We start from the raw sequence: 21,247 nt of genomic DNA on the forward strand, positions 1-21,247 counted from the left end.
CATTCATATAACTCAGAGATTGCACTATTTTCATACTTCTATCTTTGAATAGATATACAGTATATATTACAAATAAAAGAAGTGAGATTGAAGATTCTTATAATACTTCTATTTTTATCTCAGTCTTGTCTTATTTCATTCTATCAAAGAAAAGTTATATGATTCTTTTAGATATAAAACAGTTAACTCATTTTATTAGAGAAAGTGATAGTTTTAACATTCTCAAAGTCTGAATTAACTTTGACTTTAAAACATGATTAAATGCTTCTTTTATATCAATAAAAACTGCAGTTGAGATCAGATCTTCATGCTTTGCTATTTAAATATTATGAATAACTGAGAGAACAGTGTCAATTGCAGAACATTGTTTTCTATCTCTTATTTATTCACTGAATAAAAGAGAATTACTGATAGAGCTTATAAAAGATAGTTAAGTAGCTATTATCTTTTCTAAAACCTTTTCTAGACAGTTCAATAGAGATATGTAAGAAATCCCGCTTCTCGCGGATTCTTTACCTCTATTTCTATCTCTCGCGTAATCAATAGAGCTAGCGGCCCTTGGCTACACACAACTATATAGACTGGAGTTCACAAATACTATTCATAACTCAGCTTAAATACTATTATACATTTAATCTCTACATTTTATCTTTCTACTGTGAATACTTCTAGTAGTTAACAGTATATATCACATCAAGCTGTAAACATCTGAATAATTATCTGTAAGCACTTATTCTTACATTTCAAGCTCAGTCAGTCAGTAATTACCTGTTATAACTGAAAGAACTAGAAACTTACATACTTCAATCTCTATGAACTCTACTACAGACACTCAGAAGCAGTTATCTGAATCATGAATAATCTCTGTAAAAGAAGTCTTAGAGAACTTATTAATTACTTACAGAATATTATTCTCTATATCTGTGACAGAGAAACTCTCTGAACTTATAAATAAATCAATCTCAGTAAAGAACATTCTTGAGCATCTTTCACAGAATTAAGCTATTTTTCTATAAGAAATACTTACTGTCTGTAAATATTCTTGAACTGAGTCTCTAGACATGATCTTCAGAGATATCTGTAAACTGAAAAGAAACTTTCTTAAGCTGTAATTACTTAAGATCACTTATCAAATCACAATCTATAAAAGCTTTTACAAGTTTGTATTTGAAATTGACTCATAAGCCTGACTATGTGATATAAAAGATGAAGAAGTTATTATCTATACAATAATAGATCTCTATTACACTGAAGTCAAGAACTGACTGAATTATCTAGAAAATAATTATAAGAGATTCTGCTGATCTGTTCTTAAGACTTATCTAGAGAATAAGTTAAAAGACTCTATAAGCTGAATAGAGAATATCTGAACTACAATTATCAATATTAGAAAAAGAGGTGAGAAATCTGATAAAGACTACTCACAGCATTTTATAAAATTATAATATAAATTAAGATTTGTGAAAACAGAGCTCTGAAATAAGATCTGAATAATAATATTTATAAAGAGACTGAATAAAGATATGCAGAATAAGCTTATTAAGTAAGACTTTAAGCTCTTAACTCTGAAGAAACTAATAACTCTTATTCACTGCTTGTGAATCACTGTAAGAGTCATAGATCTGCAGAGAGTGAATCACTGACTGATCTTATAAGAGTCAGAATAACAGAGAACAGATTTATCAGAAAAAGATAATAAGATATAGAGAGATTCATATCTAACTACTAAGCAGAGAGAAAGAGCTTCACAAGCTTCTGTGAATAGAGTGTATAACAGAGAGATTAAGAAAAAGAGACTCTGTTTTATCTATTCTAAATCAGAATATCTCTGTGCAAACTGTTCAGACAAATTAAAATAGAAATTTAAAGAGTCATAGACAGAGTCAGTAATAGTCTTCTTAAGAGTCTTGAAGCTGATATCTGAATCTGTTACTCTCTTAATGAAAATACTTACTTATGAGAAGAGACTGTACTACAGTACTGCTGCTCTGTAAGTATGAAAAGTATTAATAAACTCAGAATCTCAGATCACTATAGTGTCTCTAAAGCTTGCAGAGTAAATGAGCTGAAAGATGAAAACTGAGAATCTGCTCTTATAATAAGCAGAGTATAAGAACTCAGATCTGAGACCTAAGAGACTTATAAGAGTCATCTTTGAATTACAAGATCTCTCTGAAATCTGAAGAAGATTTACAGAAACTGTGATTATTATGAACATTACAGATAATATATACTTGAGACTTGTATAACTTTAAAAACACAATTTATATATAACTATCTGTAAGTCAGGTTTATACTTCTGATCAGTGTTGACAGACTTACTTATAAAGATAGAATCAGTTAATACTGTAGAGTTGATTAGAGAAGATAAGCTTATCTATATAATGACTTTATAAGTGTCTGAGAATCTCACAGTTATGAAAACTGAGCTTCAGATATCAGAGAAATACTGAGATCTTATAGAGATGTTCAGCTCAGTAAAGACAGCTGAGCTTTCTTCTCACTATGAGAAGAATCTAATAATAGATTTGATAGAAGAGCAGAATCTCTTCTGAGAATTAATCTATAAGCTTTCTCATTATAAGATAGAGATCTTACAGATCTATATGAAGAAGAATCTGAAGAATGACTTTATCTGATCTTCACAGACCTCTGTGAGAGTCTCTGTGATATTTGTAAAGAAGAAGAATAAAAATCTCAGATTGTATGTAGATTACTATGATCTGAACTTCAAGATAATAAAGAGCTACTATTCTCTATCTCTGATTGAGAATATGATCAACTGTCTTATAGAAGCTGTTATATTCATACAACTGAATGTGATTAATGTATATACACAGCTGTGAATATGATCTGAAAATGAATAAAAGACTGTCTTTAGAACTGCACTGAAATTATTTGAATATCTAGTAATATCTTTTAATCTGACTAATATCTCTGCAGCATTTCAGTCTTTTATTAATAAAATACTTTATACATATCTGAATATCTTTATAATAATATATCTGAATAATGTAATAATGTACTCTGTGAAGAAGAAAGAACACACTGAGTATGTATGAAGTATATTGAAGATCTTAGATAAGACAGAACTGTATATTAAGCTTATAAAGTACAACTTCAGTATCTATTGAATTAATTTCCTAGAATATGTAATCACTGCAGATGATATTCAGATGAAATCTTCACAGATTGAGACTATTCTATTATAGCTGAAGTTAACTAGTATTCATGAGATTCAGATCTTTCTGAGCTTTGTGAATTTCTATAAATAGTTTATCTTTATATTCATAAGAATCTTCTTGACTCTTATAGACATGCTGAAGAGTGAAAATAAGAAGAAGTTATTCTGTGAATAGAGAATGAAAAGATTATTAAGAAGAAAGAACTGTGAGAACTTTCTTACTTCAGAAGCTCACAGAGTCTTTATAAGATTGAAACAGACATTTATAAATACAGTGATACTGTTTCATTTTGATTTCTTACTCTTAATCAGATTGAAGACAGATGTCTTCTTCTTTATAATTTCAGAAATAGTCTTATAACTACAGTTAAATGAGAACTGAGTTTTAGTGATCTTTTTCTTATAAAAGATACAACTTATAGAGATTAATTATAGTATTTATAATCAGAAGCTTCTTATAATAGTGAAATTCTTCTGTCATTAATATCACTACTTTGAGAACTTTATAACAGTGATTACTATCAGAACTGATTATAACAGTTTATAATAGTTTACTTCAATTAGAAAACTCTTATAATGACAGATTCACTGAGCTTACAGACTGAGTGAGTTCTGATTCAAGATAGAATATATTAAGAAAACTAAGAACTCAGTTAACAGACTCTCTCACAGGTCAGACTATATTAAGAAGGTCAGAATGACAGACACAGAGAGACTAGAGAAGATAGAAAAGCTTTATAGAATGCTCAGACTGAGTGTTGTAAAGAGATTAACTGAAGAGTCTCTCAATTCTCTGTAAGAGAAGAAGAAAGAGAGAGAAAAGAAGCCTGTACAACTACTCTCTATAACACTGAGAGTTAACACTCTGAGAATCTTCATGAGAATTCTTGAAGAGAGTATCTATAATCTGAAGAATTTGCAGACTTTGAGAAGCACTGTAGAAGATCTGATGTAAGAGAAAACAGAGTATAAGTCTTTATAAGATCTTCTATTCAGATTGTCTGAACTGCAACTGAAGAATGAATATACTCAGTATATTCAGAAACTACTCACAGCAGAGATCAACTCTGTAGAAATAAAGAATTGAAGAGACTTAAAGAGTCTCTTGTAAAGAGAGAGCTGAATTTATATACCTGTAAATAAGTTTCTATATATAGAACTTATTAAAAGACATCATGACTCTTTTCTAACAGATCATTTTACAGATACTAGAACTTATAAGTTACTTATAAGAAAATACTTCTGACTGAAGATATAAGAACTTATGAAGAAGATAGTGAATTCTTGTACTATTTATCAGAATTTGTGAGTAGTGCAGTTCAGATTATATAAAGAACTTACTTCTCTACTTATTCTGCAGAAATCTTAAAAATAGCTAGAAATAAATATTCTTATAAGTCTCTCTGAAAGCAAGAACATATATAATATCTACTTTGACAGTGTGCTGATAATAGTGAATTACTTCATTAAGATAGCACACTTTATATTCACTTATAAGAACTTGAAGTCAAAGAATTTGACTTATATCTTTATCTGTGATGTGATTCAGTTATATAAATTATCTGCAAACATTGTCTCAGATAGAGAATCAATCTTCATAGAAAAGTTCTGATCTAATCTAATAACTATACTGAAGATCTTATAAGATCTAAGTACAGCTTTTTATCAACAGACAGATAATCAGATAGAATATCTGATAAGTATATTAAAACAGTATCTATGATACTTTGTTAATTATAATTAGAATGACTGAATGCATTGATTATCACTTATAAAGTTTGTATATAACAACTCAAAGCATGTTAGCACAGATAAAACTCTTTTTGAAATACTCACTGAGACTTATCTGTGAATGATCTTGATAAATCTGTGAGAGTACACTATAGAGTGTAGTGATATCTGTGAATAGACTGAGAGAATTCAGAAGATTTGAGAGAAAGCCTGCAAATTCTTGAGAAAGACTCAAGAGTATTAGAAGAGATAATATGACTTTAAGTATATTATAAAGAGTTTTAAGAAAGATGATAGAGTCTGACTGAGTCTAGAAAATATCATTATATAGAGATCTAGTAAGAAGCTGAATCTCTTATAGACAGAGTCTTATAAGATTATGAAGAAAGTTAGCTCATAGTTCTATAGATTGAAATTGTTATCTAAGTTGTAGATATATAATATTTTTCATGTCTCTTTACTCTGTAAATATAAGAAATTCTTAGAAGAGAACTCTGTGACTCATCACTCTATTTATAAAGCACTAGAGAGTGAAAGAGAATATCAGATTAAAGAGATTATTAACTCAGAGAAGTAAGATTACAAGCTCTGATTCAAGATTCAGTAATAAGAATATTCTGATAAGATAAATAAGTTCACTTGAGAATCATCTGAGTAGATAAGATATCTGTAGAAGCTGAGACATGACTTTTATACTGTAAATTCTGATAAGTCAGAATAATATAATCTTCACTAAGAATCTGATTGTGATAAAGATATTAACACTGTTATTTATAAATTCTAGTCTATAAGATAATGAGTTTCTACTGAGATGAACAGTCTACAGTGTATATAAGAGAAGAAGAAATCATGTTCTTATTAAAATTAAAAAACAAGAAAATAAACAGAGCTGTGAACACAATTTAGAGATTAATAAAGAAAAAATAAAGAAAATTCATACTTATATTCTTAATATCTGTAACACTTAACTCTCTTATAACTATCAATTTTCTTCTTTAAAAAAGCAGAGAGTATCATATCTGTAGTACAGATAATTATTATATTTAATACAAAGACTGTCAGAAATGCACAGACTTCAGAGAAGCTGAACATCAGAATACACACAGTTATAGCAGAGTCTTGAGAACTGACTGTCTGTGTATGTGATCAGATACTTCTCATGAAGCTGTATTTACTTCTTCAGTTATACTGAAGTATTCAGTCTGAAAACAATTGAGATATGAAGAGAGATCTTATCTATTCAGATTAACTTCTGTCACAAATTCATAGCATTTACATTGTTTTAATTACCTGAATTTTGTGAGTATCTGAGAAGTTATCTCTTATTAATAATGAGATTGTGAAAATATGCTGCAGTGTGAGAATCATTGATAGAGAATCTAGACATATTTATATATATCTGATCAGAGATTGTGCAGACAGAGAAGAGGTGATTATAGACTTACAGAGTCACAGAAGACACTGATAACACTGAGAGCTTTATAAGAATCATCAACTAGAGTCTGTAAGAAATTACTTGTAAGAAAACTTACAGTAAAGAAGAGAACTACACTACTTGAAGTCAGAGACTGATCTGAAGAAGATATGAGATTGACTGCTGATCTGAAGATTGAGTGCAGTGACAGAGCTGAGAGAAGTGAAGACACAGTTGTGAACAGCAGTATCTCTGCTTCATTAATCAGTAAAAAGTGATCAGAGAAGTTGCAGAGACACTCACAAGAAGCTTAGCAGCAGTCAGACATTATTTATAAAAATATTGAAATTGAAAAAATTTTTTATTCTTAAGAAGTTCTTGAATCAATATACAGATATTGTCAGAAACACTCTCTTTCTATCATCTAAGTAAAAACACTTCACAGATGAACAGAGATACTTACAGTTTATAAGAATAAAAGCTGTTACAGAAAAAGAGAAAAGAAGATGAGATTTCACAGACAGATCTGAGATATTTATACTACTCTAGAGAGATTTATTTACACTGTGAGTAATTCTACAGAACAGTTAGATTACTCTAGTAAATAAAAGTAATTATGAATCACAGATCTGAATCTTTCTATATGACTATAAAAAGTAATTACAGACTGCAGACATCTTGATTCTATAATTCTACAGAGTTAATAAAAGAATGAAAAATTCCTTACAATTCTACAGTGTTAAAGAACAATAATTCATAAGAATGAGTGAAAGATTAACTCATGAATACTTCTCTTTAATAAGAGTGATCTCATAGAGAGTAATTCATCTGTAAGATGAATCTGTGTGATAATTACATAAGAATCTTATAAAAATAATTAAGAGTCAATCAGAACTCTTCTGTATAAAAGATATGAGATGAATCTGTGTAATAGTTAGAGAAGAATCTGTAGATTACAAAGAATCTCACAGAATAAGAAACTGAGTGATAGCCTCTTTTTTCTTTATAGTAATAAGGGATTTTTCCTTACTGAGATTTTTTATAGATGTGAAGAATTTTTAGTAAGTATTACTACAGTACTGAGCTGATTTTATAAAGTCACTCAGTGAAAGACTTCACAGACAAAGTCTTAGAGAGAGAAGAGTATGTAAGAAATCTCACTTCTCACAGATTCTTTATCTCTATTTCTATCTCTTATATAATTAATAGAGCTAGTGACTCTTGACTACACATAACTATATAGACTGGAGTTCGCGAATACTATTCATAACTCAGCTTGAATACTATTATACATTTAATCTCTATATTTTATCTTTCTACCATGAATACTTCTAGTAGTTAACAGTACATATCACGCCAAGCTGCAAACACCCGAATAATTGCCTGCGAGCACTTATTCTTACAAGATATTACTCTATATAACTTAGTAATTGAAGTTTTTCTATTAGGTTTTATAAGAATCACTTCAGTGACTTCTCTTCAGCATTCAGAATGATATTTATTTTTCAAGAGATTGAAAAAGAGCTCAAAATATTCACTCTTTAAGTAGAAGTATATATTTTAAATGATTAAGTGATTAATTGTATCAGGCTCTGCATCAGTTTTAACTGAACTTGAGAAGATAGCTGACTCTAATTCATCTTATATAAGATTAGATCATTTCTAGTCATTTTCATCAATATAGTTAAGAAGTGATATATTCTCTTTCTCTGAATCTAAATCTGATCAGTTTTAAAAGAGAGTTCTTATAAAAGCTTGACATTTTTTCTTAAAAGAGTTTACTGTATATGATTCATTCTGAAACTCATATTCTAAGATTGAAAGTTTTGCTACACTTCTTATTTTAGTATAGTTAAGAGTTTTAAAAACTTTCTTTTCTTATACTTCTTTAAGAAATTTATTTCAGCAGTCTGTTTTAGCTCTTTTAATATCTGAAAAATATTCATTTCTGACAGCTTTGAACTCTTTATCAGAAATTATATAATTCTTTCAATCTGTTCTAACAGTAGTCAATTGTTTTCTTTTAGATGTGATATTCTCATTTCATTAAGATTTTGAATAGTCAGAAGATGTTCTCTTTAAAATATTATCTTTAACACTTACTAGAATAATAGATGTAATGAGATTCACTCTATTCTCAAGCATTTCATTTGAGATATCTTGATCAGGATTTCAATATAGCTCACTCTAGACTGACCGTGTGACCGTGTCTGAGACCAGAACCAGATTTTTTGATAGTCTCATTATCAATTCAACTGATCTCATTACACAGTTTTAACATTAGATAGTAGTCTCATACTGTCTCAGTGAGACTTACTATCTACTCTTATCACATTTTTCAAATAAGACCATGATTTTCACTTGTGAATTTAAATTATTTTTATTGCTTTAAATGACTTTAAATCTCATTTGAGCGTTATCAAAAAGTGGTACTTTTTAAAAAATTAAAAATCGTCTAAAAAAAACCTTAAAATGTCTAAAAATAGTAACTTTATGCTAAGAATGAGACTAAATGAGATTAAATAAGATCACTTTCTCATTTTTTTCAAGTCATGATTTCATTTTAAGATCTGATATATAGTCACTTTTAGACTGATTATATGACTGTGTCTGGGACCAGGACCAGATTTTTTAATAGTTTCATTATCAATTCGACTGATCTCATTACACAGTTTTAACATTAGATAGTAGTCTCATACTATCTCAGTGAAACTTACTGTCTACTCTTATCACATTTTTCAAATGAGATCATGATTTTCACTTCTCAATTTAAATTATTTTTATTGCTTTAAATGACTTTAAATCTCATTTGAGTGTTATCAAAAAGCATTACTTTTTAAAAAATTAAAAATAGTCTAAAGAAAACCTTAAAATGTCTAAAAATAGTAACTTTATGTCAAGAATGAGACTAAATGAGATCAAATGAGATCACTTTCATATTTTTTTCAAGTCATGGTTTCATTTTAAGATCTGATATATAGTCACTTTACATGTTTTTTTGATAGCCAGTCCCAGCGGGATTCACGCTAAGAAATGTATGAGACCAGATTAAATGAGATTAAACATGAAATTCATGGTCCCGGCGGCCAGTCTAGTCACTTTACATGTTTTTTTAATAGTCAGTCTCAGTGGGATTCACGCCAAGAAATGTATGAGACTAGATCAAATGAGATCAAACATGAAATTCATGATCTCAGCAGCCAGTCTAGCTCACTCAGTATTTCAGATTTTAATAGTTTTATACTTTCTTCAACTGTCTTTCAGTCAGCTTTTTCAAAGTTAAACTGATTAGAGAGAAGAGGATTTTCACTCATTTATTTCTTACTCAGTTCAATATCAAATTGAATAATCTTATAATCTGATTCTGATGTCTTATTTGAATCAATAAATCAGTTTACAAGTCTTTTTTTCATTAGATTTTATGACATGAAGATTAGATCTATAATAGATTTCTGTTTCATGTCTTTTCTAAAGAATGTTTGTTGATCAGACTTGTTAACTAAATCTATTGAATGCTCAAAGATTCATTCAATTAAATTATCAGCTCTTACTACTCTTTTGCATTCTGAATTTCATCAGAGATGATGTGCATTGAAATCTTCTATAATTATAGAGTTTCTTGATAAAGTTATGTTCAGAAATTCTCTATTAATTATTCAGATGTTATTATTTTTCTTCAATGACTTTTTATTATAGATATTTATGAGCTGTATAGTATCAAACTCATTCTCTTTATCTATAATATCACTCACTAGAATATCAGGGTCAGACATGATATTAAATCTTAGATTAAACTGATATCTTGATCTCTTTCTTCTGTAGATCACTACTTTTGACTTTATCTCAGACTTTTAAGATAGAAAGCAGTAGTAGCTTGAATGAGAAATAATATAATTTTGCTCAGTATTAAAATTCAGTTCCTGAAGTAGTATAAAATCAACTTTTTATTCAAATACAATTTGAAGACAAGAATAAATACAATTTGAGTTTCTATTCAGATTATTTTGAATAAATGTGATTTTTAAAGAGTTTTTAAACTTTTTTTATTGTTTTTGTTGTATATTCATACTAAAAGAGAGTAGAGATAAAGTAGAATCTAGTCACTATCATCAGATAGTAGATTATAGCTATTTTGAAAAGTAGAGATCTCAACTGCTTGCATTATATCTAGTTTATCATCAGAGTCATTTCTCAATTCTCTAATCTTAACAGAAGTTTGAGGATTCAAATTCTATTTATATTTAGCTGAAGAATTGAAGTTTGAAGATTTAGATAGTTGAGAGTTTCTTCTTCTTGAGCTTGTAGTTATAAGTCTACTAGCTTAACTCTTCTCTTCAGTTCTAGATTAACTTTGAGATTCATCTTTTCTCCAGTTCTTTTGAGTTCTAGAAGTAAATATACATTCTTTTGAGCTAGATGTATGTTTTTCTTTGCAATTAGAGCACTTAAGCAGAGTGTATTGACATATTTTATCTCTTTTTAAGCATGTTTTATATTTATACTCACTAGTTTTGTGATCTCTGGCACAGAATGCACATTTTGAGTCTCTAAAATATGAGATTACAAAGTATTTATCTCTTTGACAGTTTGAACACTGTGTTTGAGCTTTGAGATTCATTCTTAAGTCTTTGTATTCATGAACTCTCATTTTCAAATCTGCTACTCTTACTTCAGAGATCTTTGACTGTTCAAGTGTTTTTATATATACTAGAACAGAGGCATTTCTTCTGCTTTGTCTGAACTCAATTGAATTTAGTCATACAGGCTTCTTTCTCAGTTGAATAGAGTTGTATTCTTTCAATTCATTTTTAAGAAGTAGTATTTCTTCTTCACAGTCAAAAATTTCAACTGAAATATTATAAAGAATGAATTTATTTCACTTTTCATCTCTTTTAGATAGAATTATTATGTTTAGTAAAGATTCTACTGCTGACTTTCAGAGATTCTCATTCTGAATAAGGAATTCAGCACTGAATTCAGGTATTGTAGTCAGAATAATGAAGTTTTTAAAGAATGATGACTCAATTGAAGTTATAACTGATTTTTGAACTTCAATATCAGTTATCAACTGAGAAAAGAACTGCTGATTAATTTCATTTCTAATTCTGAAAATGAGATTTAAGTTTAGCTTGTTTCTTTGCAGAATGTTCTGATTTGAGACTTTGAGAATAAGTCTTCTATTTCTGAAGATTTGAAAGTTTTTCTCTTTTTACATTTTCTTTCTCACTTTTCTATGAATAGAGATATGAGCAGTATTCTTCTCAGTTATCTCAGGATTTTGAGCAGGTTTTGAGACAACAGGTTTAGAGACAGCAGATTCAGCTGCTTGAGTATATGTTTTCTTCTGATTCAAAGAAGAAGAAGAAGTAGGAAAAAAAGAAGAAGAAGAGTAAGATGAAGAGTCAGTAATTATACTAGAAATTTTCAATGTTTTTTGAACTGTGTTTGAGATTTCAAGTTTGAACTTAATCATCTTCTATAGTTGTCTAGCCTGAGTATGAAGAATTAACAGAACTTCTTCATTCATCTCACTCAGACACTGTTTTTCAAGAATCTTGCTTGCTTTTTCAAGTTTCTGTATTTCAAGAACTTGTTGTTTCTCTATTTCTTCTTTCTTTCTTCTCTTCAGAATTTCAATCTCAGAAATAGCATTTGAGAAAGCATCTTTTTCCACATCAACTGAGTGTATTTTTAAACTCATTATTCTCACTCAATGAAAAGTTGATCAGACTGTTTCAATTGAGATATTTCTAAGTCTGTTTTCAATTGAAAAGTTAATCAGACTGTTTCAAAATAAGAATAAAAGACTTTTGTGTATAAAATATCTGATTTTTTTCACACTAGTTCAGTAACTAGATTAGATTTTTAAAGAGAATCTAATAAACTAAAATTGATTTTTAAGATAAATTCATAAAATCTTTACAATCTCTTTCTTGAGATACAGTGAGGAAAAGTATGATATCAATTGATAATAAATCAGATAATATGACAGTTTTTGAGAGAAAAACTGATAAAAAATAAATCAATTTTTTGCAGAGAAATTGATTAAAACTATTCAATTTTATTCTAAATTATTCAATTCTTCTTACACAACAAGTGTGCAACTCAAATCAGTTAATAAAGAGTGTAAAAAAGAATTAAGTATTAATGAAAGCTCTTCAGCTACTGAAAAAGTAATTCTTACTTAAAAGAATATGAAATTATAACAGAAAACAGCTCTGTTTTTAATTCTTTGTAAGAATATTGTGTAAAATCCAGAGAAAAACATCATACTTTTTCAAGAGAAGTAAAAAACTATTTCTAAGATCTTTTTTTTTTTGCATTAACTACTGCAGAAGAATGAAATAGAAACTGCTAAGATATGCACTACTGTATACTCTCTATCAAGACTTTCTCTCTTCAGAGTCTTGATATTATAGAGAATATAAGTCTGTTTCTATATAATAATATAAATATTATCAGCAGGATGTAGAGGAACTGATTATTTATATCTCAAAATAGAAGACTTTGTCAATGATTATATCAATATAGAGTTAATTCTCAAATTCAATAGAAATCTAGTATTACTGTTCTCAATCTCTTACAGAATCTATTGAATATTGAGGTATTAAAACTAGATTTAATATATCTCACTGTGCAGGGATCAAAGGCTCAGTCAGATCTTGAAGTATACTGATTTTATAGTTGTTGATATGCTGTTGACTCATTATCTGCTGATTATGTATTGAATGCTGTTACTGAGGTATCTTTTTGTATTATTCTGCTGAGGATGGGCCAGATTGAGAGGGGTAGTACAAGGGTGAGACTTGGTGTTGAAGTCTAGATACACTGACGACAGACTGTGGAGGTTGCACTTCAGAAGTGTCTTATGGGTATGTGCTTGATATTATCGCTGAGGTATCTTTTTGTATTTTTCTGCCGGGGATGGGCCAGATTGGGAAGGGCGGTACGAGGGTGGGACTTGGCGTTGGTGTTTTGGAACATCAAAGATGGACAGGGTTTTCGCGGAGGTCGCTCCTCAGATATCTCCACAACTACAGATCGGGGATCTTCCAAAATCGAGAAGATTGATGCATATGACTAGGTCTCTTCACCTTACAATTTATATGGCAATTTGGCCCGGGGTTGTGGTGTGGTAGGGGAGAATGGGGGATAATCCCACGCAGGAGTTCCGAACGACGTCTGGTTTACATTTGGCTGGATAACTCCACCACCACACGGGGTATGCGGTCGGCGATGGGGTCAAAATGCTTGTATGATCGAGGGCTTTTCGATGGATCTATCGGCGGGTTCTTATTCGAAAAATCGAGCGAGTTCGTGGTGGAGCGGTTGATTATTATATAAAGATCTAGTAAGAAGCTGAATCTTTTACAGATAGAATCTTATAAGATTATGAAGAAAGTTAGCTCACAGTTCTACAGATTGAAACTGTTATCTGAGTTATAGATATACAATGTTTTTCATGTCTCTTTATTTCATAAATATAAGAAATTCTCAGAAGAGAACTCTGTGACTCATCACTCTGTTCATAAAGTATTAGAGAATGAAAGAGAATATCAGATTAAAGAGATTATTGACTCAGAGAAGTGAGATTACAAGCTCTGATTCAAGATTCAGTGATAAGAGTATTCTGATAAGATGAATAAGTTCACTTAAAAATCATGTAAGTAGATAAGATATCTGCAGAAGCTGAGATATGACTTTCATATTATAAATTCTGATAAGTCAGAATAACATAATCTTCACTAAGAATCTAGTTATGATAAAGATATTAATACTGTTATTTACAAGCTCTAGTCTACAAGATGATAAGTTTCTACTGAGATGAACAGTTCATAGTATATATAAGAAAAGAAGAAATTATACTCTTATTAAAGTTAAAAAAAATAAGAAATAAAAACAGCGCTGTGAACACAATTTAGAGACTAATAAAGAAAAAATAAAGAAAACTCAAACTTATATTCTTAATATCTGTAACACTCAATTCTCTCATAACTATCAATTTTTCTCTTTAAAGAAGCAGAGAGTATTATATCTGCAGTATGAACAATTGTTACATTTAATATAAAGACTGTCAGAAATACACAGACTTCAGAGAAGTCAGATATCAGAGTGTGTATAGTTGCAGCAGAGTCTTGAAAACTGATCATCTGTATATATAATCAGATATTTCTTACAAAGCTATATCTGCTTTTTCAGTTGTACTGAAGTATTCAGTCTGAAAACAATTGAGATGTGAAGAGAGAACTTATCTGTTCAGATTAACTTCTGTTATGAATTCATAGTATTTACATTATCTTGATTATCTGAATTTTATAAGTACTCAGAGTCTCATCTCTCATTGATAATGAAATTGTGAAAATGTGCTGCAGTGTGAGAATCATTGATAGAAAATCTAGATATATTCATATATATCTGATCAGAGATTATATAAGCAGAGAGAAGATGATTATAGACTTACAGAGTCACAGAAAACACTGACAATACTGAGAGCTTTATAAGAACTGTCAGCTAGAATCTGTAAGAAATTACTTATAAGAAGACTTACAGCAAAGAAGAGAACTGCACTGCTTGAAGTCAGAGACTGATCTGAGAAAGACATGAAATTAACTGCTAATCTGAAGATTGAGTGTAATGATAAGACTGAGAGAAGTGAAGATACAGTTGTAAGTGACAGTATCTCTACTTTATCAGCTGATAAAAAGCAATCAGAGAAGTTGCAGAGATGCTTATAAGAAGCTCAGCAGTAGTCAGATATTATTTATAAAGATATTAAAATAGAAAAAATTTTTATTCTTGAGAAGTTCTTGAATTAATATACAGATATTATCAGAAATACTCTCTCTCTGTCATCTGAGTGAAAATACTTTGTGAATGAATAAGAATACTCATAATTTATAAGAATGAAAGCTGTTATAAAAAAAGAGAAAAGAAGATAAGATTTCATAGATAGATCTGAGATATTTATACTACTCTAGAGAGATTTACTTACACTGTGAATAATTCTGTGAAACAGTCAGATTACTCTAGTAAATAAGAGTGATTATGAATTGCAGATCTGAATCTTTCTATATGATTATAAAGAGTAATTATAGACTGTGAATATCTTGATTCTATAATTCTACAGAGTTAGTGAAAGAATGAAAAATTCCTCACAATTCTACAGTGTTAAAGAATAATGATTTATAAGAATAAGTGAAAGATTAACTTGTAAATACTTCTCTTTAATAAGAATAATCTTATAGAGAGTGATTTATCTATGAGATGAATCTATGTAATAATTATATAAGAATCTTATAAAAATAATTAAGAGTCAACTGAAACTCTTCTATATAAAAGATGTAAGATGAATCTGTATAATAGTTAAAGAAGAATCTATAAATTATAAAGAATCTCACAGAATAAGAAACTGAGTGACAGACTCTTTTTTTCTTCACAGTAATAAGGAATTTTTTCTCACTGAGATTTTTTATAGATATGAAGAGTTTTTAGTAAGTATCACTGCAGTGCTGAGCTGATTCTATTAAGTCACTCAGTGAAAGGCTTTGCAGACAGCCCTGGTGGCTGAATGGTTAATACGGCCACCTGGTAGTGCCTTGGCATGGGAAACCAAGGCGCGTGGGTTCAAAACCCGCAGGGGATACATTAAATCCAGAACTCAAGCACCTCAGGTTTCTAATAAATACAGAGGTGTACAAATCACTCCAATGAATCACTCTATGTTCCTGGGCTGAAAAGTTATTATCGCATGTATCTAATTGTCACTCCTTTGTATTTTCCTATGTTCTTGTTATCTTGGCGTGGTCTCAACACCTGTATTTCCTCCTGTATAACCAACACTTGACCTGTATTTAACATCATGCAAGGACTCATCATAAGCTCCGCTTGCATATGAGTATAATGAAAGAATAATAATAATAATAATAATAAGACTTTGCAGACAAAGCCTTAGAGAGAGAAGAATATATAAGAAATCTTACTTCTTATGAATTCTTTATCTCTATTTCTATCTCTTGTATAACTAATAGAGCTAGCAGCTCTTGACTACACACAACTATATAGACTGAAGTTTATGAATACTATTCATAACTTAGTTTAAATACTATTATACATTTAATCTCTACATTTTATCTTTCTACTGTGAATACTTCTAGTAGTTAATAGTACATATCATGTCAAGCTGCAAACATCTGAATAATTATCTGTAAGCACTTATTCTTACAATATTAGAATTAAATACTAGAATAGTATCTTCAAGTATTCTATTTATATTATTAGAATGATTAACTCAAACATCTTCTAATCACTGAATTTATATATAATAATGTAAAGAATATAATCTTAAAGATATTTTCTTTCTATATTTATTATAAATATAATTCTTCATTACTCAGTAATGTCATAGATAATATTTTAAAAAAGAGAATAGATAGTCAGAATATTAAACAGATATAGAGAACAGAGTATCTCTCAGTATTAGAAGTAAAAGTAAGATTGAAACTTTTAAATAAAATTTATAAGAAGACAGTGAAAAGTATCTGTCATACTCAGAAGTAATAGATAAAATACTATAATTAAAAACATCTTTCAATAAAGTTTTTAATAGAGAATTAAGTACTACTTTTAACAAAGAATATTAAGATAATGAGACTGTGTAAGAAGCTTAGTAAATGATAACTAAAATCTTTCTCAGTAATAAGAGTAATAAATAAGCAGATATATAAGTTGAAATTACTCACAGAATTAAAATTAATTTATTCTATTTTTCACATTTTCTATTTAAAGCTCTATAAATAATATCTCACAGCAGAGCTGTCTCAGCTGAATAATATTAAGATTAAGAGTGATACTGAATATCTTATAAAGAAAATATTGAATAAGTGAATATATTATAATAAGCTTCAATATCTTGTGAAATGAGAAGATTATTTATTATCAGAGAATTTATAAAAACTGCTTAAATATTTGAAAAATATTGAGAAAGAGATTGTAAGTTATAAGATAACTAGTAGAGACTACTCTGTTATATATCAGAAATATTGAATAAGAAATACTACTTAAGACTTCTCATTTTTCTTAAAGAATTTTTTTAAAGATAATCTCACAGTGATAAGTTAATGTCTTATAAGCTCTGTAGCACTCTTCTTCTATTTTCTCTTAAAGAATTTTTTAGAAGTTTAATAAGACTATACAAGTATAAAATTCCTGAAGCAGTTAGAGAAAAGAGATATTTAAAATTAATAAAAAAGATTAATATTATTGATTCACAGACTGCTGCTATTCTAGTAGAGCTGCAGTCTGCTGAAAAAGTAAAAAGAGAGATCAGAACCTACTTATTAATAATCACATTCTCATCAAACTTATTCTTTACTGTTGAAGTCTTCAGCATCAGTATTTTTATCTGCTGAGAAGTTAGTGCTGCAGTGCTGCAGAGAAGCATGCTGCAGAAGAACATGAGAGATGCTGAAAGTATCAACTTATCAACTTATAAAGTATCTTAATCATCTGCTTCAACTGAAGTGAGATTCTCTTCAATCAGTAATTAATCTTCACAGCACTTTCAACAGTGACACTGACTGACCTCTTCTTAGAGTCAGTCATTCTGAGGTGTTTTTCCATCTCAAAGATCCATGCTTTCACCTTCTTTTGCAGATGAGCAAGGGGGACCTCCCCAGCCTTGATGGAATCCACCAATGCTTGGAGCTCCGAGACCCTCACTCTGTACTGCTTGAGCACCTGGGCTCCTTGTCAGAGCCGACACGACGCCTTCCTGTGGGGTAATACTTACAGGGAGGCAGGAGTCGTTGTTGCGGGCGCAACGGCGGCGGGGGGGGCAGGGGAAGGACCGGACACGGACGAACCGACCGGCAGAAAGGACGACACCCCACTGCAAGGCACGGCGACTACCGCCGCGGCTGCAAGAGAAGCAGGAGGAGGAGGAGGAGGAGATGTGACAATGGGAGCGGTGCTCCCGCGGTCCGTCAACACCGCTGCCTCCACCTCCAATCAAGCTTTCTTAGCAGCCACAGAGGCCGCAGCCGCATCACAAAGACATTTACTCACTAGAAAATGTCAGAATAAGCCCTTTATTATTCTTTAAGAACAATACTCCCATGCACTCACTGTTGCAATTGAGGAAAGAGAAAGAAAAATGTTTCATGAGAGAAGAGATCTTTTCAAAAAATCCTGTCACTACTATTAACTTTGTCCCTGAAACACATCACTTTTGCAGGGAATTTCATATATAGAATAGAATATGATGAGAGATCTGTAAGTCACTTATTAACTACATTTTCCACATTTCAAATTGATATATAAGAAACTCACTTATCACACATTTGATTTGAATGAAGATGGGAAAAGAAAGATCTATACAGTCAGTAGAAAAACTCATCTATTTCTTTATATCACATACAGCATATATACTGTCAAATCAGTTAACAACTGTTGCTATATAACAAAGATAATTTCTAATCTGATAATCTTAAGAGTATCAAGACTATGTTCTTAAAGAGAAGAATATTATCATACTCTCAGCTATGTCAAGACTCTGCTATAATTTCACACAGCTCATTGCTTTCATGTGAATAATTTCATTCTATTTAAACTGATTTTCAATCACTCTATAATATTATTCAGATATATTATAGAAAGATTTAATTAATAAATATAAGAACTCTGCTTCTATACAAGATTAGCAGATTACTCTTTCTTAATAATAAGATATTACTGAGATATCACTTCAGCTATTCTTACTTATGAAATGAGAGAAGAGTATTTACTTATTATTTATATAGAATAGCTAGATACTGACTTCTTATTAAAGAAGTCAGTGATTCATTTTTCTTCTACTGAAATATAGACAAGAGTTACTGTATATCTTATATAATCTTCTTAATATACTAAGTATTATATCTGTGATATTCTCATGATAACTCTGTAATCTATAAGCTCACTATTCAAGTAAGATAGTCAAGCTCACTTATACAGCTTCTTAAATAACTATCTCTATATAATATCACTGACTAGTTACTGCTTCAGTTCCGTCACATTACAAATATTAAGATATTTACTATTATCAGTGAATACAGATCTGTTAATATATAAAGATTTTATATGAAGAAAAATAATCAGTATTTACTTCTATATAAAATTATATCAGAAAATACAATCAGATATCTGCTGAGAAGAAAAGAGTTAAGAATATATAAGAAGATAAAGAAGATATGTTATTTATAGTAATATATTCTAATAATTATTAGAAAAACAAGTTCTGATCATATTTTATAATGTGTTTTACTTAGACTGACTATGTAACTGTATCTGAGATCAGAATCATATTTTTTAATAGTTTTATTATCAATTTGACTGATCTTATTACACAGTTTTAACATTAGATAGTAGTCTTATACTGTTTCAGTGAGACTTACTGTCTACTCTTATTATATTTTTTAAATGAGATTATGATTTTCACTTCTCAATTTAAATTATTTTTATTGCTTTAAATAACTTTAAATCTCATTTAAGTATTATCAAAAAGTGTTACTTTTTAAAAAATTAAAAATAGTTTAAAAAAAACCTTAAAATGTCTAAAAATAGTAACTTTATATCAAGAATGAAACTAAATGAAATTAAATGAGATCACTTTCTTATTTTTTTCAAGTCATGATTTCATTTTAAGATCTGATATATAGTCACTTTACATGTTTTTTTGATAGTCAGTCTTAGCAGAATTCATGCCAAGAAATGTATGAGATCAGATCAAATGAGACTAAATGTGAAATTCATAGTCTCAGCAGCTAGTCTAGTTTTACTTACTGCTAATAAACTGCTTAGTATGAGTACTATAATAATACTTATAATAAGAACAGAGAGCTATTATCAGAAACATGTATAATATAATAGATGAACAGATTAAAAAGAATATAATAAAGAGAGAAGAGACAGAAATCTTGTATAAGATAATAATATTTAATAATGATAATAATGAGAATGATGATTGAAGAATGAAAATATTAGTAAATAAATAAATAATGTAAAATAGTAAAAGCTTCTCAGAGAGTAGCTTATATTATAGTTATATAAGTATGACTGAATCTGATGAGAAAGAATATAATTCAGAAGAATATACAATCACTGAATAATAACACAGCTACTTTTAAACACACTTATCAATGTAAAGAGGCTCTAGCAGTCACTAATTAATTTAGTATAATGTATATAAGAAGCTGATGTACGTCTGTAATTGTACACTAACTTAAGCAATCTTTGAATCACAGTATGAATCCTGCTGAGACTAATTATTGAAAAAACATATAAAGTAACTATTTATCAGATCTTAAAATAAGATCATGACTTAGAAAAAATAAGAAAGTGATCTTATTTAATCTCATTTAGTCTTATTCTTGATATAAAGTTACTATTTTTAGATATTTTAAGGTTTTTTTAGACTATTTTTAATTTTTTAAAAAGTAACACTTTTTAATAACATTTAAATAAGATTTAAAGTTATTAAAAGTAATAAAAAGAATTTAAATTCAGAAGTGAAAATTATAATTTTATTTAAAAAATATAATAAGAGTAGACAGTAAGTCTTACTGAGACAGTATAAGACTACTATTTAATCTTAAAACTATGTAATAAGATCAGTTAAATTGATAATAAAATCATTAAATATTCTTGTTCTGATCTCAGACATGATCATATAATTAGACTGGCTGTCAGAACTATGAATTTCATGTTTAATCTCATTTAATCTGATCTCATACATTTCTTGATATGAATCCCGCTGGGACTGGCTATCAAAAAAACATGTAAAGTGACTATATATCAGATCTTAAAATGAAATCATGACTTGAAAAAAATGAGAAAGTAGTTTCATTTGATCTCATTTAGTCTCATTCTTAGTATAAAGTTAC

At 29.3% G+C, this 21,247-nt stretch overlaps 1 protein-coding gene across 1 annotated transcript; it reads left to right on the plus strand.

The window, feature by feature from the left end:
- Nucleotides 1–17,930: 17,930 nt before the first annotated feature.
- Nucleotides 17,931–18,429, plus strand: BDCG_01345 (uncharacterized protein; the record flags this gene model as incomplete). The annotated part of the gene is made up of 1 exon (XM_045416848.1): nt 17,931–18,429. The coding sequence occupies exon 1, from the start codon at nt 18,010–18,012 to the stop codon at nt 18,427–18,429; it is 420 nt and encodes a 139-aa protein (XP_045272485.1). The 5' UTR covers nt 17,931–18,009.
- Nucleotides 18,430–21,247: the final 2,818 nt, after the last annotated feature.

This window comes from Blastomyces dermatitidis (genome assembly GCF_000003525.1).
Source record: "Blastomyces dermatitidis ER-3 genomic scaffold supercont1.1, whole genome shotgun sequence".
NCBI classification, from domain to species: Eukaryota; Fungi; Ascomycota; class Eurotiomycetes; order Onygenales; family Ajellomycetaceae; genus Blastomyces; species Blastomyces dermatitidis.